This window comes from Hydra vulgaris, chromosome 09 (genome assembly GCF_038396675.1).
Source record: "Hydra vulgaris chromosome 09, alternate assembly HydraT2T_AEP".
Lineage (NCBI taxonomy): Eukaryota > Metazoa > Cnidaria > Hydrozoa > Anthoathecata > Hydridae > Hydra > Hydra vulgaris.
Genome location: NC_088928.1, coordinates 52586139 through 52612092, shown reverse-complemented (window position 1 = coordinate 52612092; position 25954 = coordinate 52586139). Strand labels below are relative to the sequence as shown.

General features: G+C 27.9%; 1 protein-coding gene across 1 annotated transcript; it reads left to right on the top strand.

The window, feature by feature from the left end:
• Positions 1–2347: 2347 nt before the first annotated feature.
• LOC136084859 (uncharacterized) lies at positions 2348–25954 on the top strand. The gene is made up of 4 exons (XM_065806033.1): positions 2348–4017; positions 4301–4372; positions 24426–24564; positions 24697–25954. Exons 1-4 carry the CDS (start codon positions 3804–3806, stop codon positions 25178–25180), a joined length of 909 nt encoding a protein of 302 aa, XP_065662105.1. The 5' UTR covers positions 2348–3803; the 3' UTR covers positions 25181–25954.

Below are 25954 nucleotides of genomic sequence, written 5' to 3'. Positions count from 1 at the left end.
CATTTCTAAAGCTTTTGATAAAGTTTTTCATGCTTGTCTTCTCCATAAGCTATCTTCTTACAGTATATCTGGTAACATCTAAAGGTTTTTGAATCCTTCCTTTCCAATCGTAATATAAAATTTGTTCTCGACGGACAGCACTCTTCTTCTTATTCTGTAACTTCAGGGGTTCCTCAAGGTTCTATCTTTGGCTCTATACTCTTTTTAACTTACGTTAATGATTTTCCAGATATTCTTACATCTAAAGTGGCATTGTTTGCTGATGTTACCATTTATTCTTGTCGTGATAAGAAGCCAACACTCTCTGATTTTTTGGAGGGGGCATTGGTGCTTGAAAAGGATCTCACTTCTGCTACAGCATGGGGCTCACAGTGGCTGGTGAACTCTAATTCAGATAAAACTCAATTTTTTTTAGCCAATTGTTATCGCATTAGTTTAGATCTTCCTATATTTATGAACGGTAATGTACTCTATGAGTCATCAACTCTTCATCTTCTAGGATTAACACTTCCGATCTTTCTTGGAAACCATATATCAAATCAGTTGCAAAATTAGCATATGCCAAGGTTGCATCTCTTCATCAGGCTCAACACTTTCTTACCTCGGATTCTATTCACTATCTCTATATATCTCAAATCTGGCCTTGTATGGAATACTGTTGCCATATCTAGGGCGGATCTTCTAATAATGCCCTTTCTCTTTTATACAAGGTGCAAAAATGCATTGTAAACATAGTTGGACCTGCTCTTGCAGCCAACCTCCAACCATTATCACATCGTTATAATGTTGCTTCTCTTTCTCTTTTCTACAAATACTATAATGGGCACTGTTCTAAAGAGCTAGCGTCTCCTGTGCCATCTACTAAAATTCATTCTTGTGTTACTCGTCATTTAATTAAGTCTCATCCTTTTTTTGTGACTGTTCCTAAGTGCTCCATATTCTTTTAAGGAAATTCCTTAATACAACAGTTTTTTTTTATTTACTCTCTTATAAATAATCTCTTGTTTATAAACATAGAGATTATTTGAGTATGAAAAGTAAATATTTAAGAATTTATTCAATATATTTTTATTTGCAATAATTTTTTTTGAAGATCTAAACTATAAAGTTTTAAAAGTATTGACGATTTTTAGAAATACGTCAAAAAGTAATAAAATCAAACAGAGTAAGTATGATTTAACTATATATGATAATATTTTGGATTTGAATTTTTATGTTTTTTTGATTTTTTGTGAAAAGTTAAATATTTAAAATGTATTAACACTAGTTTGTTATTTTTATTTTAATAGAGTAACCATTACGGTTCGTTAAAAACATTTAATTTTTAGATTGCCAAAAGTAGTCATCGACCGAAACCGATATTTGAGCCGAAACCGAAAGTACCGAAATTTCGGTTCAGTGAAGCCGTAGTCGAAACCGAAATTTCGGCCGAACCGAAACCGAAATTTCGGCCGAAATTTGAGAAAGAATGTTTAAAATTCCATGAGCCTTTTATGATCACCGAATTAAAGCAAAAAAAAATATTTTATATATATCTAAGCAATCACCATGAAACATAGTTTGATAAAAACTATAATATGTCAAGACATTTCAATAATTAAAGGTAATAATTAAAGTATTTTCTCTGCGGAATACTTTTTTTTCATGTTTCCTGGCAAAAGTCTGTTTCTTTTATTTGAACGAATGTCTTGAATACTGCTTTTTCAGTTAGGAGATTGTTTAGAGTAAACGACTTCTTAAATGTGATGAAATGTGATGTGATGAAAGTCCGCTAAGTGATTGAAGTTTTGGATTTTGCGATCCACGAGATATTTTCAAATTGCAGATATTGCAAGTTCCGTATTTGAAATCACTAGCTGTCACGGTAAAATGATTCCATAAACCAGTTTTTTATCGATTATTTTCCATTGTAAAATTTAGCACTGAGAAACTTTTGACGAAACTATTGGTTTGGGTTGCTTTACTTAAATGTTAATTCATTTTAAGAATGATTTGAGAATAGTAACTTAAAACTATTAAGTAACGTGATTTCAAATAAAATTTCTACAATTTTATAATTAAAAATTAATTTACTAACAAACAATTACAATTAGGAAACCGTCATGATCCCACTCTAAATTAAAACTTAAAAAAAATCTTATAAAAGTTTCGGTTCATTTCGGTTGCGGTTTGTACCGAAATTTCGCCCGAAACAGGAAAAGTAAAAAAATTGTTGAAGCAGAAATTTCAGTTTCGGTTTCGGCCGAAATTTCGGCCGAAGCCGAAAGTTTCCGTTTACTAGCCAAAAGTAATCGCCTCCGCGAACTTCCGTTTGTTGGATAACGCAAGTACCTTTGCTTTTTTTTATTTTTTTTTTTATTTTTTTTTTATTTTATTACATTTTAAAAAAAGCAATTCGTTATATAATATAAAATAGAGAATCATAATTAAACTCTACATGTTCAATATTAGGAAATAGTGGGGACTCGTAGAAGACCGTACGGTCTTGTCGTCAAGAACCCCTAAAAAAAGTTTTGTGTTGAAATTTTGTATAACAAAATATTCACAAAATAATTAGAAAAATTTACCATGAAAAATAAGAAATAAAAGAACTCAAGCTCTCAAACACTTGTACTAGATGCAAAAATAATTTATAAATTAAGAACATAAACAATAATTTGAACAAAAAAAATTATTAAAACTACGTTTTTAGTCAGGACGGAACTATTAGTTTAAATTTATTAGTTTCGGGTTTTTTAAATAATGTTACCGCCCTTACTTTTTCCCTTAAATCAAATTAATTTTGTGACAAGACCTCTGAAATGAATTTGGCTAATAATATAATGATGCATTGTTCTGCAGATTAAAGATTAAAAAGATTTTTTTATTATATTACAACGCACGATATAAATTTTAATTTACTTAAACGCATCAAGTTGACGCTGTTCGATTAAAATCACACTTAGTGAAAAAAATAATGATAATATAAATACTTGCTTTTTAAATTTTGATTTGAGGTTGTGAGCAATGAAGAAAATTGTATATCTTTCACTGTTACCTTTATTATTAGTGTTTATTTTTATCATGAATAACGTAAGTTATTTAAGAAAAACTAAATCTTATATATACCAACGAAGTGGCTTTCAACAAGAAACTGAAAATCTGCTTTATAGCTTGAAAACTTCAGACTTTATCAAAGAACATTCTCATTTAACAAAAACATGATGGAAAAATACTTACGATCTTAATAAAAACAATGTTACAGTTTCTTCACCACAAAATGTACTTTGTTTATTTAAAACTTTGAAGATAAAAAGCAAAAAAGAATACAAAAAACAGATCGTTGTTTTAGGCATCGGGGTTCATTTAGGACCAGCAGCCGACAATAAGGAGGTTGTACCAAAAGCAGGTTTTAAGTATATTAGTTGGGAATACAGGGATAAACATTTTAATGGACTACAGAGCAAGCTAATTAACGGTTATTCTAACGAACATTTGAAACTAACGCAAGAATTGTTTTGGAATACTTACAAAAATGATTCAGAATTAAATAAAGCTGACATTATTGTGTGTGGATTTAATATACGTCATTGTTTAATATTTGCTCCATTTAACAAAAAACTTGTAATTAATAGTAATTACAGATAGGAACATCATACGAAGATATGATTGAGTTACAAAAAGAATTGTATAATGCTGTACGATATAATCCTGATGTCATTATGGCTGGTGGTATTTTTTATGATGTGATGTAACAGCAGCATTATCTTGGATCACATAAAATAATACCATTACCTGCTTCATGTGAATATGTTCAGGGTCGAATGAAACAAGACATCCTCGAAAAAAGAAATTGCATTAATGAAGGTAAAAATGCTAGCAACAAAACATTAGTTATAATGTTTCCAAAACGTTTGTCAAATGGAGGGAAAAGGACCGCCGATGAAATTATACAAGAAGCAAAAAAAAAAGAAAGAACTTTTGAAATTAAGTATTTTGGCGAGTGTTTTCCAAGAGGATATAATTACTCTCAACTGGGTATGTATATATTTGTGTTTTAAACACTTTGGTTTATTTTGCAAACTCTACCATCAGCCACCGAATTTGGACTAGTTATTTATGAATTAAAATTAAAAAAAAAAATTTAATAAATGTTAAAAAAAAAAAAAAAACCAACAGAAAAGTATTGTAAAACAAAATCCATTAATTTTTTTACAATTATAATATTATATATAATATAATACAATTATATAAGCCTTACTTACGTTTTTTGATAATGTAACAAACATTGTTAAAGTAAATGATTATTTTATATTTACAGGTCAATTTGATGTTGCAATAATGTTAGGATATTCAGTGATGTCATATTTTACTTGTGAAGTAGCTAATATAGGTAATCTAATATTTGTATACATATGTTCATATATATATATATATATATATATATATATATATATATATATATATATATGAACATATTTTGTAAAAATCAAGGTTCAAAAAGTATCCAACACATTGTAAAAAATTTACTCAATACTTTGTCATGTGACCTGTAGCAGCCGAAACTGCTTCTAAACAATTGGCAACTTGTTCACAAGATTAGCACGTATACTAATAAGAATTTAGCCCACTCTTCCTTGCACATTTCTTTCAATTGATTAAGATTTCTTGGATCTCTCTCCTGTACCCTCAATTTCAATTTCCGCCACAGATTTTTAATAGAATTGAGGTCAGGTGATTGGCTTGGCCATTCCAATAAGTTAATTTTCCTCTCCTGAAACCACGCACGAGTTGCCCTAGCCGTGTGCTTAGGGTCATTGTCTTGTTGGAATATCCAACCTCGAGGAAGGTTCAATTTTTCGGCTGACTTCACGAGACATCTCTCAAGAATGCCCGAATAAATTTCGGAGTTCATCCTTCCTTCTATGATTCCCCAGGGCCTGCAGAAGAGAAACAACCCTAAAACATCATGCTGCCACCTCCAAAACCTCACTATTGAGACGGTATTCTACGGGTGAAACGCAGAGTTCTTCTGTCTCCAAATACGACTGACACAGTTCCGATCAAACAACTCATTTTAGTCTCATCTGACCATAATATTTTATCCTAAAAGCTCGAAGTTTTACTCAAGTGCTCTTTAGCAAAGTTCCGGGGTTTCTTTACGTGAATTTCCTTCAAGAGAGCGGTTTTTCTTGGTGACCGAGAGTGGAATCCTTTCTTTCGAAGAACTGTCCTAATTGTATTCTTGCTAACATTTGTTCCAGATTATTGCAAGTCCTTTTGCTGTTCAGAGCGAGTCATTCGAAGATTATTTTGTACTTTTCGAACTTAATTCCTAGCTGTACTGTCACATATTTTTGTAGGACGCCCTGAACGAGGCAGACTAGTCAAAAGATGGAAGGATTTCCACCTCCAAACAGTATCACCAACTGTCGAAACTGGGGTATTTAACACCGATGAAATTTTTCTATATCCCAAACCATCTCTGTGCAGATGAATAATTGATTTTCTAGTTGATTCAGACAATTCTGCAGTTTTAGGTATTGTTGAAGTGCGTAAAATTTAGGCAAACTTTTAATAAAGATGTCAGGTAATTAATGAATGCAGTTAGAAAGATTCTATGACGTTCTTTTGCATTCTAGAATGTTCCAACGTTTTCTGATTCTAGAATTTTCCCTCGAACATAACGGATGAAAAATTATTGGCGAATTAAATTCTTTTTTTACGATGTCTAGGATACTTTTTGAATATTAACTTTTACAAAATTGCAATTATCAAGTCAACATTTAATGATATTGTTGTTTTGATATGATATTTGTATTTCCCATGTAAAATTATATTAGAATAGTGTTTGTTTATGTTATTTTGTTGAATGGTCTTTAATTAAATAAAGTTTTTCTATCGTGTTGGATACTTTTTGCACCCACTGTATATATACATATATGTGTATATATACAGTGTATATTTGTATATATATATATATATATATATATATATATATATATATATATATATATATATATATATATATATATATATATATATATATACAGTGGCGGATTTACCATATGCGAGGCCATAGGCAAGTTTTCTATTATATTAGTTGAGTTTTTAATTCTTGTGTTCTATTGTGTTTTGGATATTTATTAGAACGTAACGAAGCAAAAAACGCACATAGGTTTTAAATGTACATTAAGTATTTTTTTTTATTTTGGATGAAGATGCACTAATAAGACTACTCAAAATGCGATACCATTTATTTTTTTCGCAGATTTTAGGAGGATCGATTACATTGACTTAAAACTTAACTTTTCTGACTTTTAAAGACGCAAACTCATCAATTAAATCAGAACAGTCCAAGGCCCGACTTATTTTATTTTCAATGGAAATCATAGCTAATGCAGATAAGCGGTCTTGACCCATAGTGGAACGTAAATAGATTTTTATGAGTTTTAATTTGGAAAATGACCTCTCTGCGCTTGCCACTGAAATAGGGAAGTTAGTAAAATTTGTAGGGCAATAAATAAATTTGGAAAAATTTCGATTAAAGAATTTGCCGTAATATACTTCAAAATTTCCAGTGCGTCTTTCGATTCCGCCGAAGCTTCCATTCTTAAAAATGTATTTATTTCCAAGTATAACTCTTCATGGTTCACGTCTGATTCTTCTGTACTAGGATTTCTCAGTGATATTTCTAAATTTTTACAATCATTCAACAATTCATTTGCATCTAAACTTCGCATTTTTTCGGTACGGGTTAAAAAACCTAATATTTTGTTGTATGAATCAAGCATTTTGAATCTTTCATTTAAGCTTACTAATGCAACATCAATTATTGCATTAAAAAAATCTACTTAGTATTTAGACTTTCCATTTAGAGGTGTATCAGTTCCTTCATATTCAAAAAAACGTCGTTTTCGGCTAAGCCGCACTTGAGGGAATACTGGCTCAGTACCTAATTTTATAGCTATTTCTTCAGATTTTTTAATAATCGCTTCAAATGATTCATCACTTCTGAATGATTCTAAAAAAATTTTCGTAGTTTCCTCCAATTTTATCATAATAGAAATATCTGCCGAGGGATTCTGCATAACTTTACTTACTTTGTTAATTTCAAACAATAAATTATGCCAAATTGTAAGTGAAAGTATAAACTGATATGAGGATATCTCATTTGCAAGACCATTAGCTTCAGAAACAGCAACTCCAATTGAAATTGAATCTGCAACTTTTTATAAAGCTTCTATAATTTGAACCAAATTATCTTTTACAACTTTTATACTATTTATACGGCTTTCCCAACGCGTATCTGATAATGATTTAACAGTCATTTTACAAACACTTTGCAGTATGTCCCATCGAACGGTTGATGCAGCAAAAAATGTAAAAATTCGTTGAACAGTACCAAAAAAGTTAATTCCAATTGATACTGATTTTGCAGCATCACATACCATTAGATTAAATGTGTGGTTAGCACATGGAACGTAAAGAGCTCTGGGATTTTTTTCTTTGATTAAAGCTTGAACCCCTTTGTATTGCCCTCGCATGTTAACACCACTATCATACGATTGCCCACGACAATTCATAAGATTCAAATTATACTCAGCTAATAAATTTAAAAAAGTTTCAACTAAACCTGTACCAGTGCTATCAGTTATGTGAAAAAAACCACAAAAAATTCTTCAATTTGTTCTTCTTCCTGATTAATTTTTAACGCATCTCAAAAGAATTGAAAGCTGTTCCTTATGACTTACATCAGGAGTGCAATCCATGATAACAGAAAAATATTTTGATGATTGTACAGAAGATACGATAGTTTTCAGTATTCTTCTCGATATAAGTCCAATTATTTCATTCTGCACATCTTTTCCAAGATAAGTGTCAAAGCATTCTTTATTTTTTATTCGTTTGAGATGCTCTAACATAACTGGATCAAATTTTGCAATAAGTTCTACTTGTGCCAAGAAGTTTCCATTATTAGACTGATAAAGTTGCTCACGGTGTCCACGAAAAGGTAATGATCTTTCAGCTAACATTAGCACTATAGTAAAAAGACGTTCAAGTACCAAGCGCCAATGTTTCTTCTCATTTTCTATCATTCTCTGCAAATTTTGATCAATTGTTGCATTTTATTTTAAATTAACTGACATATTCATCCATTTTTGCATACAGCTAATGTGATCCTGAGATTTATTATGTTGTTTTAAGCTAGAACCTATATTTTTCCAATCTGAATAACCTTCAGTCGACGATAAACATATTTTTCGGGTAGGAAAAATTTTGCAACAAAAGCAAAATACCGAATTATTTTGTATAGAATACACTAGCCAGCTTTTAGAAACTTCTTCACTTTATTTCACTTCTTTTATAATTTAGAAGTGAAATGGAAAACAAATAATCTCTATTTTTACATCATTCATCACTTACATTATACCAAAAAATTGTAACTCGCACACAATCATAGCACAACATTTTTTATACCAACAACAATCATACTATAGCTATAGCAATATAACAAACTATAACAAACGAGAAACTAAAAACAAAATTGTTGTCAGGAAAAATAAAAAGATCGTTAATGAAGACATTAAAGTGCTCACAAAAACAAAAATGGCATAGCGACGTCAAACAAATATAATACTACAGAAACCACAAATCTTTTCAATATAAAACCAAAAACGTACCAGGATTTTGTATATTAAAATGTACATAAAGAACTCAACTCATAAAATGCATAAAGACTCAAAGTCAAAAGGAAGGAACAAGCATCCTCATGCAAACATTAATGTAAAATAATAAAAATAGTATGTAAATGTGATAAATTATTAAAAGAAAAATCAGTCTTTGTTGTAAGTTCTGTAACGTCGAGTCTAATCAAAAGCCAGCGTAAGGAGTGAATATAAAAGCTACAACAATAATAAGGGAAGTGCCAGTCGTAAATCAAAGAACCCAAGATGGCTTTAACAGCAATGCAAGGAGAGTCTTTAGACTTTACCAACTCCCTCGGCAGATATTTCTATTATGATAAAATTGGTGGAAACTACGAAATTTTTTTTAGAATTATTCAGAAGTGATGAACCATTTGAAGCAACTTTAGACTTCACCAACTCACCAAGGATATTCCCAGAGAGGGTGCAGCCCCGCTTATGGGACTATTGTCAATAACTGTTAGCAAATGTAGCTATAATTCATCGAATCCACAATGGATAAAACGCCTATACATGGAATAAACACTGATCTATGGCTCAAAGAGAAACCGCTACAACAAATACCCGGAACCAGCATAACATCCCATCACTGCTCAGATTATGTCTTGTGCAACAGTAAAAATGTAAAGACAATATTATATAAAATAAATAAACAAACAAACAAAAAGTCATTTATTTAGGAGGATGGAAAAACAGAAAAAGCCTTTGAGACGTGTAGGTGTATATGGGCAAAGATATATTTGTCACAGTCATTGTCAATGTATATGAGACTAGAAACCGCATACTCTTTTATATGGTTGCAAGGCATTATGTATAACGCAAAAAAAAAATTGCTACATACATAATAATAGATGTATATGTAAAGTTGAATATTTTATAAAAATACTGTTTATAAAAATACTGTACGCATACATTATATTGAATTTTAATAAATGAGTTTCGTTGTTTATATTTATTGCACTAAGAAAATTTTTTTATATTACTTGTACTAAGAAAAAAAAATGCGAGGCCACCTGAGCGCGAGGCCACCGGCAAATGCCTGCTTTGCCTGTGCTTAAAACCGCCGCTATATACATTTATATATATATATATATATATATATATATATATATATATATATATATATATATATATATATATATATATATATATATATATATATATATATATATATATATATATGTATATATATATATGTATATATATATATATATATATATATATATATATATATATATATATATATTTATATATATATATATATATATATATATAAATATATATATATATATATATATATAGATATATATATATACATATATATGTATATATATATGTATATATATATATATATGTATATATATGTATGGATATATATATATATATATTTATATATTATATATATATATATATATATATATATATATATATTATATATATATATATATATATATATATATATACATACATCGTGGACACGCCAACGTTCATATGACGTTGCAAAGTCGTCTTTTTAGGATGTCCGAAATTCATTCTTAATAGAATGCCAAATAACGTCTTTTTAGAACGTCAATAAGACGTCTCTTTTTGAAGGAAGAAAGACGTGTTTTTGACGTTAAATTGACGTCTAAAAGACGTGAACTGCACGTACACACATATATTTAATAATAGTATTCATTAGTATTTTAATCAATTTGAGAATATTGTGTAATTATGTTGATGCGTAAAGTGCGCAACAAGTATATTATTACGGATCAAAATTTGCTATGTAATTTATGATTATGAAATTTACGATGAAATTTATCCTTATAAAGTAAACTAAACATTTAACCATAATAAAAAGTATATCACATTTTTTGCAGCATTTATATTGAGAAGTAGTTGATCACATTCAAGAAAAGATCGTTAAACTATCAAATTATCACACTAGTAAAGATCAAAACTATTTTTAATTTTCAAAATTAGAAAGTAAAAGGATTATTTATACCTAACTTGTTCATGACACTATATGACGTTTATTTTCTTTTTTATTAAAAAATTTAAAGGTGGGCAGGAGACCAAGTCGTTGAGTCTAACAGATTTAAAAACGGAAGTCACGAAGTGTTTTCTATTTTGAAGATATCCGAGCACTTCTCCTTTAGTCCGTTTATAAAGCCTGTTTTATTTCAAGATTTTATCACGTGATATTTCCTAATTGAGTGTTATTGAGTGTTAAATTATCAGTGTTTGTTAACATTCAATAAAATAATAGTTATAACAACAAATTATCGCAAAAATACGGTTTAAATGATTCAAATATCTTATTACAATAATTGGTCGGATCTCCTTTATTGTCAAGCACTTTTTGTATTCTTCTTTGCATACTGTGCACTTATATTTTACAAAATTCTGGTGTGATTTTATTTCTCCACACTTTTTGTAAAACCTTTTGGAGATTATTTTAATTTTGGATGATTTGCTGTAACTATTATCTTCATAATATTCTAGCAGTTTTCGATAACATTAAACTTGGGTGAAATTGACGGGCAATTAATTATTAATTCAGTATTATTATCAGTATACCGCTTCTTAACAATTTCATCTGTGTGACACAATGTTAAATCTTTCTAAAATATGCAGGTTTTGTTAATTTCCATATGTAGTTTTACTTTATCTTTCAACACACATAAATGTATCATTTGTGTATTAACTTTTTCGCCATTTTTTAAAGTCGTGAAAGCCACATCAATGTTTTGCTATAATTGCTCCTCAAAAATCACAAATGCTCTCTAAAATTATAAAAGCAAATTTATGTTAATATATCAAAAGACCTGTGAGTAATGTAATTTAAAATTCAGAAAACAATTACTTAGCAGCTGTAAACTTGTCTATAAACGCTAAAGTATGTATTCAAAAGTGCATATGTTGGTTTTCGTTTTTGCTTGCTAAGTTTTTGGTAGCACTATGTTTAAAATAAATAAAGTAGGTATGAATGGTATATTATTTGAAATGATTGTGTCAGCACGAAAAATGGAAATATCACATCGAAAAAATACCCAAATGGCTTGAGCTAATAACAAGGATAACGGTCAATAAAACTATTGTTACTTAGATTTACGAACTCCTGGAGAGGATAACATTAATTTTTGCAAATTAATTAAAAGTCTTGTATTCACTAATCGATGGCAATTAATACTAATCTAAATATAAAAGTATTTTGAGTTTAATTGAATTACAAGGAAAATAAAACACAGTGATGAATAAACATTTCAGAAGAATCAATGGCTTAAAATAAAATAATTATATTATAGAATAGCAAACCATTTTGACATTCTTGGCAAAATACTTCTTAGTAATTTTGGGCTGTACTCCTTACATAAGAAACAAATATATTTAGTTTTGAGAAATGTTTACATAAATAATTCAGGACAGATAACCTTCATAAAATTATATGTGCAGGTTATCTGTTCAAAACACTTTTGGATAAACAGCTAGTATCATTCATGACTAACATTACAGACAAGAGTATGAATGGGGTTTTAACATCATGGGCAAGTTTCAAGGATCGAGTCAAAATTACTGGTATAAAATTCTCAATCTCACTTTTTTTTTTGCAATGAAGCGTGCTATATTGATTTAATTCAGCAAATTTACATGCTGTTCTCTGCTTCTACTCAACAACAGAAATATTTATAATAAACGTGACTTAAAAATACAGTTAAATCTTTATGCTAAAGATGGATTGAGATTTTACGTATATATATATATATATATATATATATATATATATATATATATATATATATATATATATATATATATATATATATATATATATATATATGTATATATATAAATATGTATATATATAAATATGTATATATATATATACTTATATGTATATATATATATATATATATATATATATAAATATATATATATATATATGTATATATATATATACTTATATGTATATATATATATATATATATATACAGATGTATATATATATACATATATATATATATATATGTTTCAATGTCATATGTTGTTGTACGTGAATATATATAGGGTAAAGTAGGGTAATTTCGGCGTATTTAGCCATTTTGTTGTTTATAGACAATGGTTGCTTTATTAACGTTAAAAAATCATGCATATCGATGCCCTGCAGATATATCTATTAAACAATAGTTAAAAAATTGTTTTAAACTTACAAAATTTTATGTAAAATTTGTTTCACAAAATACTAAAAAATGACGAAATTAGCGACCTAGTATTGTATATTCGGCACTATGATACGGCATAGGGGAGACCGGGGCTAGTTGGCTCGGTTTTTACTCTATGAGCTCTGTAGCCCTAACAGTACATTTTTTTAAAAATATTAAAGTGTAGTCTTAAAGAGTATAGATTAGGGTATCTTATAAAATTTGTATTCATTTATAAAAAAAAATTCTTGGGGCCTTTCCGGACCCTCAAAAAAAAAAAAAAAAATTGCGCCAACATACCCCACCACGGGGTAAGTTGGTGCAAACTATAAAAATGAATATTAATGCACTATTAAGTGCAAAATTAATAGAAATTTTTTTAAAATTAATTTTTGCAACAATTTTATCCCAAAATTTAATATTACTTTTAGCTGGTACCAAATATTAGTCCGTATAAAAGCCAAACAGTAACCCACCTTTTAACTGTGGAAAAAAAAACTAAACAAAATTTTTTTTCAATTTTTTTGTAAGAATAAATATTTTCAATATTGTTAAAAATAAAAAAATAAAAAAAAATAATTTTATAAAAATAAATATTTTTTTCCATAGTAAATGCTATGAGCCAACTTACCCCGTGAAAAATTTGTCAACTTACCCCGAAAGCTTTTTTTTTAATAAACAGTCTATAGATACTGAAAAACGGCAGCTTTGAAAAAAAGTCTGACTGGATATAGTAAACCAATTGTGACTGGAACTTTTACAATAATTTTTTTTTCATACGACTAAATATTTTCTTTGTAAAGTAAAAAGGAAGCGATGTTCTAAAAGTTACGTTTTTGTCCAAAAAACGCATAAATCTCAATATCTCCCATGCGCATGCGCGAATCCTGACACTACTACAGTGAATGATGAAATGGTCAATGAGGAAGTTTCTGAGTAATTTTTGTCACTTTCTGATGAAAGGCTCTAAAGATAAACGCAGTTCGTCAACTTATCCCTGCGGCCAACTAGCCCCGGTCTCCCCTACTTGAGAAAATTAAGACGTTTGTTGAAAACGCATTAATATAATTAGAATATTATAAACAGCGATAAATCTCCATTGTATAAAGTAATTGTCTCTTAAATGGAAATTGTTACACCTAATTCGCAGTAATTAAGGGCGTTGCAATTGCAAAGATTAATAATTTTTGAACCACCTATTTTAGTAAAGTATGAATATATCACCCAAAACAGAAACCTTTTAGAAAAATATGATAAATGAAATGATTACTGATTTCTATGATTTCGATGATTATTTCTAAATTCTGTTTAAATAAGAATTCTTGTTTATAAGCTCATATGAAGTTAATAAAATAATATTTTACATAACTTCTATAGTTAAACATAACTAAATAAAATAAAAAATTCAAAGAAAACTTTATAAAAAGAGATTTTGTTTAAGAAAGTTAAAAAACATTTTATCAATATATGACATGTAACTTTTTTTTAAAGAATCAGTGTTTCATACAATCATCACAAGTAAATACTTTTTTAGCATAAACACCACATATAGCAGCACATGTTTCATGCCACCATCTAGAGCATTTATGGCATTTATCCCAATTATCCGTTAAATACGGATCGACAGGATTACCATAACTGTATTGACATTTTGCACAAAGTTGTTTATTAGTCGCACCTTTTGCATCAAGGTTATTCAAACATGCCTTTTGATGTGTAGATATATCTTTTTTAATACACTTTTTACGTGGCTGCCTGTTCTTATATTTCAAAGTTAAAGATTCCTCTAGCTGAGATTTATATGGTAATCCAGTAATTTTTTCAGCACGATTTACCCTTTTTTTTATACCTGTTTGTTTTGTATTTTTAATTTCAAGTCCAGCTAGTGATCCAAATGTAACAACATGAGGTTGTGAGGTTTCATTAGAGGTGGCTAATTCTAATGACTTCTGAAGTGTAATTGATAAGTTTGGTGAAACAGATTCTAAATAAAATATTTAATTAAAGAAGGTGAATAAAATTAGGCAAAATGTAAATTATAAAAAAATAGTTAAATTGTTTTAAAGAAATTTGAACTATTTTTTTAAGAAATTTTTTTTAGGTTAATAAAACAACTGAAAAATTATTGTTTTGCTTGATATAAAACAAATTAAATTTGTGTTTAATATGGTGGAAGATGGTAAAAATAATACACCTTTTAAAATGATTAACCTTTTTGAGAAGCAATAATACATTCTGTGACAAAATCATCATGATCTAAATCTTTAGCAGAGTCTAAGCCATTGTCGAGAGTAGGATGCATTTCAGAGGTAATATTTGGTTTTGAAATTTTTGATACAATATATGAGTGATCAGTAGCCCTAGCTGCAGCAAAGTCTTCTTCAGTAAACACATTTCTATCAAATGGATATATTCCACACTTTTTAAACCCTGACTGAAAATTTTGAACAGTTGCAGCTTTCCCATAAGATATTCCAAATAATTCACTAACCTCTAATTCAGTTACAGGACTACCTGGATGATGACGAACCCAAGTACCAACTTCTTGATCATAGAATATTTTGAGGCTTTTAAAAAATGAAACATCAAGTGGTTGCAGTTTGTGTGTGTTAAGTGGGACAAATGTGACAATATAATAACATTTGTCTCGCGAGCTTTTATAATAAAACTAAGATTTTTTTTATGTCTTGAATGTCTATCTAAAATTAGAAGAACTGGTTGGTTTCTTGATTGTGGTTTGACTGCTAGTAAAAAATGATCAAACCATTTTTCAAACAAACCAGTTGTTATCCACCCATTTTTGCTGCCACCAGAAATAGAACCAACTGGGGATCAAATACGTGGATAAATCAGCATTGGAGGGACAAAAATTCAGCTTGCTGATTGGCAAACTATTGTGATTGTTTTTTCTCTTTCCGAGCTTTTAAATCGCCAACACCATGTTTTCCCTTCAGGGCAACAACTTTTCCTGGTTTATGGCATATAGACAATCCGGATTCGTCTACGTTGAATAAGTTTGATGGTGGAATAATCTGCATTCCGTTGGCATTAAACATTATTTTTTCTAGTTCATCATAAAAACAATTAAATTTTATTCTATTAAATCCAATGGCTCGATGCAATAACGTTGGTTCAGCAACTCTTACGGAGAGTTTATTATGACGTTTCAAAAAACCCTTAACCATTCTTTTCCTGCTGACTTAGTTCCACAATTAAACTTGTGAATAATACCATTTTCTTCACAAAACTGGAATACAATTTGTTTCACATCTTTTGGAGACAGGCCAAATAATCTCTGTGACATGGTCAGAAGAACTTCTACAAGCTCTTTTTCTTAAAAAGCTGAGAGTGTTGTTGGGTGTCCTGCACTTAACTTTTGAACACAATTATCAACAGACACTCGTTTTATATAGTCATGTAGTGTTTGCCTCGGTATTTTATATTGTTTAGCAGCAGAATGTTTAGAGTAACCATCAACTAAAACTGCATTTACTGCTAGTTTTAACGATTCATTTGACCAATAACCATATTTTACACGTTTTGAACCCATTATATGATGCTGTCAAATAATGTTTATATATATATATATATATATATATATATATATATATATATATATATATATATATATATATATATATTGTATTTTATATATATATATATATATTATATATATATATATTATATATATATATATATATATATATATATATATATATATATATATATATACATACATATATATATATATATATATATATATATTATATATATATATATATATATATATATATATATATATATATATATATATATGTATATATATATATATATATATATATATATATATATATATATATATATTATTGTAATACAATATGCAATTTATTGTATATTATTATTATATATATAATATATATATATAATATTATTGTAATACAATATACAATTTGTATATAATAAATTATTAACTTATATACATGTTATTAAAATGACATAAACTTAATTTATATTGTGGGGAACTAAATTTTATCAAGTTTCACACAGACACTACGAATTCACTTTTTTACTAACTCGTTATTATTTTATTACTATCTGAATTACTAATATTAACTTCTATACATAATAGTTCAAACGCTTGTTTCCATTTCGGTTTCAAAGAAAGAACAGGTCTGCAAATTCGGCACTGCCGAAATTAAAAACTATTCACAAGCCGAAATTATCTCCTTACAGCAGTCCTTGGGGAAACTTTTATATCTTGTAACATTCTCTGTGTTTCATCTTATTGTTGCTCAGATTTTATTCAGTTTATATTTTTGAAAATAATAAATAACAACTTTTGGTGAAAAATTCAGAGAAAAAATTATTTATCCTACATTTTCAAAAAAGTAAAAATGTTAAGAAAAAGCTTATAATCATTAATTAACGTACCTGTAATGTAAAAACAAAAGTTTAAACTTACATTTTTAAAAAAATTGTTTATCTTACTACAATACCCAACTATAATTTTAATATTCCAATAAATAAATATTTTTAGGTGCCTTTTAAAAGGGTGCCGAAATTATCTCCCTCCAGAAATTACCCTACTTTACCCTAAGACATGTCTTCTTTGACGTTTTTAAGTAATATCTGTAACGGTTTTTTTGGATTATATTTTACGTCTGATGACGATCTGTGCAAAAGCAGATAAATATTACGAAGAATAAATTTAGTTTGTACGCAGCTGCTTTTTATGCTTTATATTCAAATATATATATATATATATATATATATATATATATATATATATATATATATATATATATATATATATATATATATATATATATATATATATAACTATTAATGCTGCTGACCAAGGAGAGTCTCACAGAAGCGTTTGAAATTGTTTTAAACAACAATACTCAACTATTAGGAGATTGTTGTAGAAATATAAACAAACTGGTACAGCTGAAAGGTCTGTTGGATTTGGGAGAAAGTTTAAAATATCAAAAAAGGAAGATTGCTATATTCTTAATTCCGTCAAAAAAGTTCATAAAGTTACATGTTCTGAGATAAAACTAGATTTGAAACTTACTAATATCTTAAAATGAGCAATATCTTGTCGAATAAAAGCATCAGGTGAGTTTTTTGCTGGTAAGCAAACAAAAAACCCTTTTGTTAGTAAAATTAATCGCAAAAAAAGATTAAAATGTTTCATTGAGCACAAAGATTGGACATGTTAGCAATAGACTAAAGTTATTTGGAGCAATAAGTCTTCTTTTGTGTTGTTTTATAATGGTCGATCTCACTGCTGGAAATTAATTGGGGAAAAGCTCAACCCCAAACAAGTAAGGCAACCATTAAACTTGACAAAAAGATTAATATTAAAGTTTATTTTTTAGTGCACACAAATTTGGAAAGCTTTACCGGGTGGAGGGTACCATGGACCACCATTTTTATCACAAATTCTTAGTTTATCAACTTGGACTAAGTAATGAAGAACTTTTCCCTAATAATGAGTTCATCTTTTAACAAGATAACAATCCCAAACATACGGTACAGTTGAAAAAAAGATATATGAAATCGAAATTGATACCAGTTATATCTTGACCAACACAGTCTCCTGATTTAAATCCAGTAGAAAATCTTTGGTCTATATGAGATAGAAAGTTGCAAGATCGTAGTGCAATAAATAAAGATGAACTGTTCAAAATTTCTCTTTCTAGTTAGAATGCTTTACCAAATGGCTTATAAAAAAGATAGTATGCCTTATGGCTTATTAAAAGTAGATAGTATGCATTCTAGATGCGTGGAATTCATAAAAAATTAAGGATGGCCAATTACGCACTAATACAGCTAAAATTTGAAAAATCCTTTTCAAATCCTAGTTTCTTTTCATTATATGTAATATACAATAACATGATATTTATTTATTTAAAAATTGTCCTAAATTACTTTTATTATATAAATTTAAGACATTTCTTGTTGTTGTTTTTTATCAAAAAGTAGAGTGTGGAGTGTTTTTTTGCATATATATATATATATATATATATATATATATATATATATATATATATATATATATATATATATATATATATATATATATATATATATATATATATACATATATATATATATATATATATATATATATATATATATATATATATATATATATATATATATATATATATATATATATATATATAATCATATTCATGGAACATTAATAGAAGAAAAGTTGAAGATAAATACTTTTTTCACTTTAACATTCAATTAAGTATCCTTTTTTTATCACTGCCTCAAGACTAGGAAGGAAGGATTGTCAGGTGCTTGTTATACAGTCCCTTGACATTGATTTCCAAGCACAGGTAATTGATGACTTCAGTAACTTGACACTTAAGTGGCCCTTTTTGCAGGCCTTACCCTCAACTACGCTTCACACACTATAGTCAATGGGTTTCAGGTCAGGGCTGGATGGTGGCCAAAAGTGTTTGGGCCAGAAATTAGCCATATTGTCCTGAAGAAGTTGAGTTTTTCTGGACACATGACAAGGTGTATTGCCCTGTTGAAAAATGTAACTGTTTTTTGGGAATGTCTTCTTCCACCACGGCACCACATAGTGTTTTAGTAAGCTAATATACACATCAGAGGTAACTTTTTCTTTCTCTTTGATGTATATTGGTGGGCATTTATCTCCATTAAAAGCGATGATTTCTAGCGTCATGATGAACTGAGGGTGCTTGTTGTGACATACAGGTGGTGCTTTGTCACCCTTCTGCACAATGAATCTGTCATTTCGTCTATTTATCACACAATCAACACTAAAAAGTATTTCATCTGAGAAAACTTTTACTGTTGACGAAGCATGGCTTTTTAGCTGATTTAGAAGCTTCTTTGATCGTTCCAATCGTAAAGTTTTTAGTTATTCTGTTAAAAGTTAATATAACGGTCCGGCCACACTGACTTTCCAAGTGTTTTTAGAGTTCTTCTGACTGTCCTTTCATTAACATAGAACAATTTTGCTATCTTTCTAATGGGTACAGTAGGATTCTCTTCAACATGCTTTTTAAGCTTTTTTGTGAACTTTTTATCAACTTTTCTATTCACTGGAGAAGGCATTTTGGCTCTTTCAGCACTGCTACGTTTAACCACTTTGTAAAATTTAGTTTAAGATACTCCAAAAACATGAATCACTTCACGTGCAGACAAACCGTGTGAATCAAATTTAAAAAATCGGTTCTTTTGGCTTCCATTGTAAAACTTTTAACTATAATGTGTTTTATTTACTATTTTACTAAAATCTAAGACAGCCATTGAACATTATTCAATATATATATAAATATATATATATGTATATATATATATATATATATATATATATATATATATATATATATATATATATATATATATATATATATATATATATACAGGGTGCGGCAGCGATTATATATATATATATATATATATATATATATATATATATATATATATATACAGGGTGCGGCAGCGATTATATATATATATATATATATATATATATATATATATATATATATATATATATATATATATATATATATATATATATATATATACCGGGTGCGGCATCGATTATATATATATATATATATATATATATATATATATATATATATATATATATATATATATATATATATATATATATATATATATATACAGGGTGCGGCAGCGATTATATATATATATATATATATATATATATATATATACAGGGTGCGGCAGCGATTATATATATGTATATATATATATATATATATATATATATATATATATATATATATATATATATATATATATATATATATATATATATACAGGGTGCGGCAGCGATTATATATATATATATATATATATATGTATATATATATATATATATATATATATATATATATATATATATATATATATATATACAGGGTGCGGCAGCAATTATATATATATATATATATATATATATATATATATATATATATATATATATATATATATATATATATATATATATATATATATATATATATATATATATAAATATATATATATATATTTATATACCGTCAGATGGGGTAATATCGCCAGTTTAGCATATTTGCCAGTTTTTCGCTAAAATCTATCGAAGGTTAAGCTGGCATTTTAATGTCTGGTACATAAAAACTAAAATAATAATATTCTTGCTGTTGAGTGTTTTTCGCATGTTATTGTTTTTGCCTTTTCAAGTTTTAAGAACGCTTGTATTGCCAAACAAATAAATGTGGGGCAATTTAGCTAAAACTTTATTTGAAAAATCTAGTTTTTGGATTTGAAATATACAAGTGGCCTAACTAAACTATAATTTAATTTTTTTTAAATGATTTTCATTAACAAACTTAGGTAAAAGTTTTAAAGCCACATTGCTACCCAGTAAACACAAAAACGTCTATTAAACGTCAAAACAACGTTTCGACAAGACGTTTAGATTTGGTCCATTATCCATTTAGAATGAAATACAGATTAACGTTTATAATTATTAATTATTGTATCAGAGAATATTGTACGTATATAAAGCGTTTAGATTTTGTCTAATTTACGTTTAAATTTAGTCTAATTAACGTATATAAAGCGTATAGATTTAGTCTAAGTAAACGTAGGGTAGATTAGGGTAATATGAGCACCTTGGTAATATGAGCATACTTAAATATTTCTTAGATGTAAGCAGTGAAGTTAAAGTTGGTATGTATTTTTTGAATCGAATTTATGTGGTAATTACAGGAATCAGTACAACTAGCGTAAATCTATATGCGCTAATTAGCGGCTATCATCTAACTAAAACGTTGTTAAATTTTTTGCGTTGTTAAAATAATATCATCACGCATGAATAAATCTGTGGCGCAAAATTTTGGTGCTAAAATAATGAAACTAATTTTTTCATAAAAAAAAATATGTTACCTAAAAATCCGATCCATTTTTGTTTAAAAAATAATGCGTATAACTATTTAGTTTTCACTTTATTTAAAGATGCCATTTTTGTGTAATATGAGCATGCTCAAATTACCGTGATTTTTATTGAAATTACCTAGTTTAAAGTCCTAAAAAAGCAGTGGTTTTATTTGGATTTTGAATAAAAACAAAATATAGTAAGATTTTTTAATATTTTAACAATACTAAATTTTTTTCTGTAAATTAAATTAAAAAAAAATTGAATTTTTATTATTCCAAGGATTGATGTAATAAAATTGAAAAAATAACGAACTAATTTTTTTTTTTTTTTTCTTGCTGAAAACATAGTAGAATTGTTTCAACAAAAAGTGGCTTAAAATTTGATCTTTTAATCATAAGTTTTGTTAATAACGAATCATAATATTTTAAAAATTAGTTCTAATAGTCAGGTTGGTATTTTTTTAACAAAATTAAAGTTTTTTTTTGAGTTAATTTAAAGTGCTCATACTACCGAGGGGTCTGGGTAATATAAGCATTTTGGCTACTTTTTTAAAACCTCTGTGTTTTTAAGAAAATATTTTGGGTGCCCAAATATCTAAGTAGATCATGAGTAGGGATCCCTAAATATTGTTTATTCGCAAAAATTTTAGATCCAGCAAAATAATTTTTGAAATTATTCCAATTTTCGCTAAAGGAGCTCATATTACCCTAATCTACCCTATACTAAACTTTTAGATCTTGTTTAAAAGTTTCTTTGTTTTAATTAACTTAATTTCAATTAATTTAAGTTTTAAAACTTATATAAATTGAAATTACGTTATAGCTTTTTAACTTTATATAAGTAATGAGAGCTATATAGGTCTTGAAATTTATAAATAAGATACAGTTATAAAAGTAATAAAATTTATAAATAAGATATAATTATAAAAGACCTGCTCTTATTTTTTAAAACTATTATACGTTTTAATTTAGCGGGGAGTTAGAGAAAAAATGTTTGTGCACTATACTTTCTTATGCTCCGATAATTAAAAAAAAATTAAATGATCAAGCTTTTTGCAGTGGAAATTTTGTAGTAACAATTTCTATCAAATATTTTTTAAATTTAATCTCATTAGCAGAAAATAAAAGTTTACATTAAGATTAAGTTAAAGATTACTAATAAAGTTAATAAACTTAAAAACATATTTTGGATCACCGTTTTCTCTGGTTTATGCATTATCAAAAGTCTTCCTAGTATACCGTTTACCGCTTGTTTTGCACCTGTTCTTGTCATCTCCTATAATATAACGCCATCTTCTACATTTGTATCCTGATCGTCTGATTTCGTAACCTGATTTGTAACCGCAAAAAAACTAAAATAAAATAATTAGCATTTTAAATGTAATTTCACAAATCAAAATTGGAATTACACAGAAGACTTTACATATTAAAAATTTTCTGAATGGAAGTTTTCCAAAAATTCCTGTACCATCCATGTTTATTTTGACATTACAAAATTAGTAACGTCGCTACAAAACATATGCAGTGATTTTTACCAGCTCTGTTCCACCATTTTTCTTTAGCAAATGTAACTAAATTAAGCTAAAATGCATCTAAATAAAGAAATGCTAAGTTATTAATTTTCTTGGTTATTACAAATATAAATACCAACTGTTACACAATCATACTAGCGTTTACAAAATGATCTTAAATTCATGGAAGTTGAAAACCTCTTTTCGCGACAATCTACCTTCCTAAATGCCAACAAATCAATGGACTCCGTTGTTTTAGAAATTGATGGTCACATTGACACAGTTAAAAAATTTGAGTTGCTGGTCTCTTGTTATGAAAGTCCTAATGAAAGGACATTTTATTAACAGTTTAAGATCATTTTATTAAACGTCGATCAAACGTTTAAAATAACGACTTATATTAGTCAATACTGTAAATGTTTGATTGACGTTTTATAAACGTATATATTAAAAGTTTTAAAGCGTAGATTTAAAATCTATAAACGTTTACGTTTAATTATAGAAGATTAAAGCTTTGCAACATTGACTAACTTAAGTCAATATTCTAAACTTTAGATAGACGTTAAGTAAACGTAAAAGTTTGAAATACACATTTCAAATCAAGCGTCGATTATTAGTCAGTAATAGGTCACTAAACCTTTTTTCCAGTTTTCAACCGATTTTGACTAAATATTGACCTTCTCTGAACCAATCTGTGTTACTGGGTGATTTTCACATGAGGTTTTTTTGTTAAGTGGCCAAATCACGCCATTTCACGCCAAATCATGGATTTTTCAAAAATAATTTTCATTAATAAGTTATGGTTAAAGTTTTAATGTGCATCTTATCGTGCATATAATGTGCATCTTGTAGAACTAATTCTTGAAAAAATCTACAAGTGTACTGCTTTTGTGTTCAGCAAATTATTGAAAAAAAAAAAAACAGTCAAAATTTGGCCATATTACCCCCATTGACAGTATATATATATATATATATATATATATATATATATATATATATATATATATATATATATACATATACATATATATATACTTTTTTACATTGCAACATTGTTTTTTTGATTAAAACTAAGTTATAGCAACACAATTTAGGTATTTCATTGTTTGTATCAACACCGGAGTTATATGCCACCTATGAAAAACTTCATCATCTTGTGGAGGAAAGAAAGCAACGGTTAAACCATATTACATATGATGCAATAAAGCAGAACAACAGATCTTTAAACTACGGGTAGTTTTATTTTCCGCTAAGTTATTTTTAGAAATCAGAAATTTTAAAAAGTAAAATCAGAATATTATTTAAAAATATTATTATGTAGGGTATATCTCATAGTAAACTTAAGGTAGATTTTTTATTTTAAAGGTACAATCCTAATGATGACTTTGATGACAGAGCCCTTCAACGTTGGCTCAGTTGTTCCGACTATTACTATTACGGTGGTGTCGAACTCTTCGATAATTACGACAATCTTTTCAATAAACTTTCTACTAAAAAGTTCTTAAACTTAAAACTAAGTTCTTATGAACATCGCATTGAGAACGCCAAAATTGGTGTTGAACATTGGCAAGCCATTGGTCGGTACTTTTTTGGTGAAACTGATTTTCCTCATGAAAAATCGGTTATACCAAATACATTGAATGAAGGTTTGGAAATGTGGCAAAAAGCTGTTAGTAGACCTAATTTTAAGTCAACTAGTGGAAAACTCTTTGATGGCCTTCCCGTTGTTGCTGATATGCTTGATGATTTGAACGGAATTATACCAGAGTGTTCCATGTTTAAAGACGATAAAATATTGTTGTTAACAAATAGAACTGAGATAATTAATGAACGTCAATTGTTAAACTAAGCAACACTTTTAAAGAACTTAGAAATAAATTTATCTTTTAGTAAAAATTTAACTAACTTAATAAAATGGCGTGAAGTTACAATGGTGATGTATGCAATTTCAATACGTGCGAGTAAAATTACAATTTTTTCCAAAATAGAAAGTGTTTTGAGAGATTGTTATATTTCAAATGAGTTTGAATTCCTTGGAGACAAGAATCATGGAAAATGTCATTTTATGATTCATCACAATATTGGTATATTTTTGCACCAGAAAATAATCAAGTTTTTAATTATTGGATCAAAACTCTGTCGTCATTTACAAGTGAGCTTGGTACTATATTGCTAACAAAATGCCAATTTTTTTTTCAAAATAGAGAAAGTAATTTTTCTGAAGAAGAAATTGAATACCTGAGTTCTTATTTGCAATATTGGCAAAGCGATGAAACTGAAAGTTTTTTTCACGTTGTCGATCAGTTAAACTTTGAACTTGCGGTTCGTGGTTATCTTTCAAAACTAGATGCCAAACTCCATCGATGGTTGTTGCACAACCTTGTGCAATTGGGTTATTATTAATTGCCATTAATAAGTAAGTCAATCTAGAGATCTGGTCTTTACTTCTATATGTTTTGAAAAGGTTTCAAGTAAAGATTTTTCAATATGTAGGTATGTCTGTATGCACTAATGTCTGTAGAACTACGTATGCACACACTGTACCTATGTTTTTAGCACATGTAGTCTTGAAATGCACTTGTGGTCAAACAATTGCATATTTCCAATAAGTATGTGAGTTTCA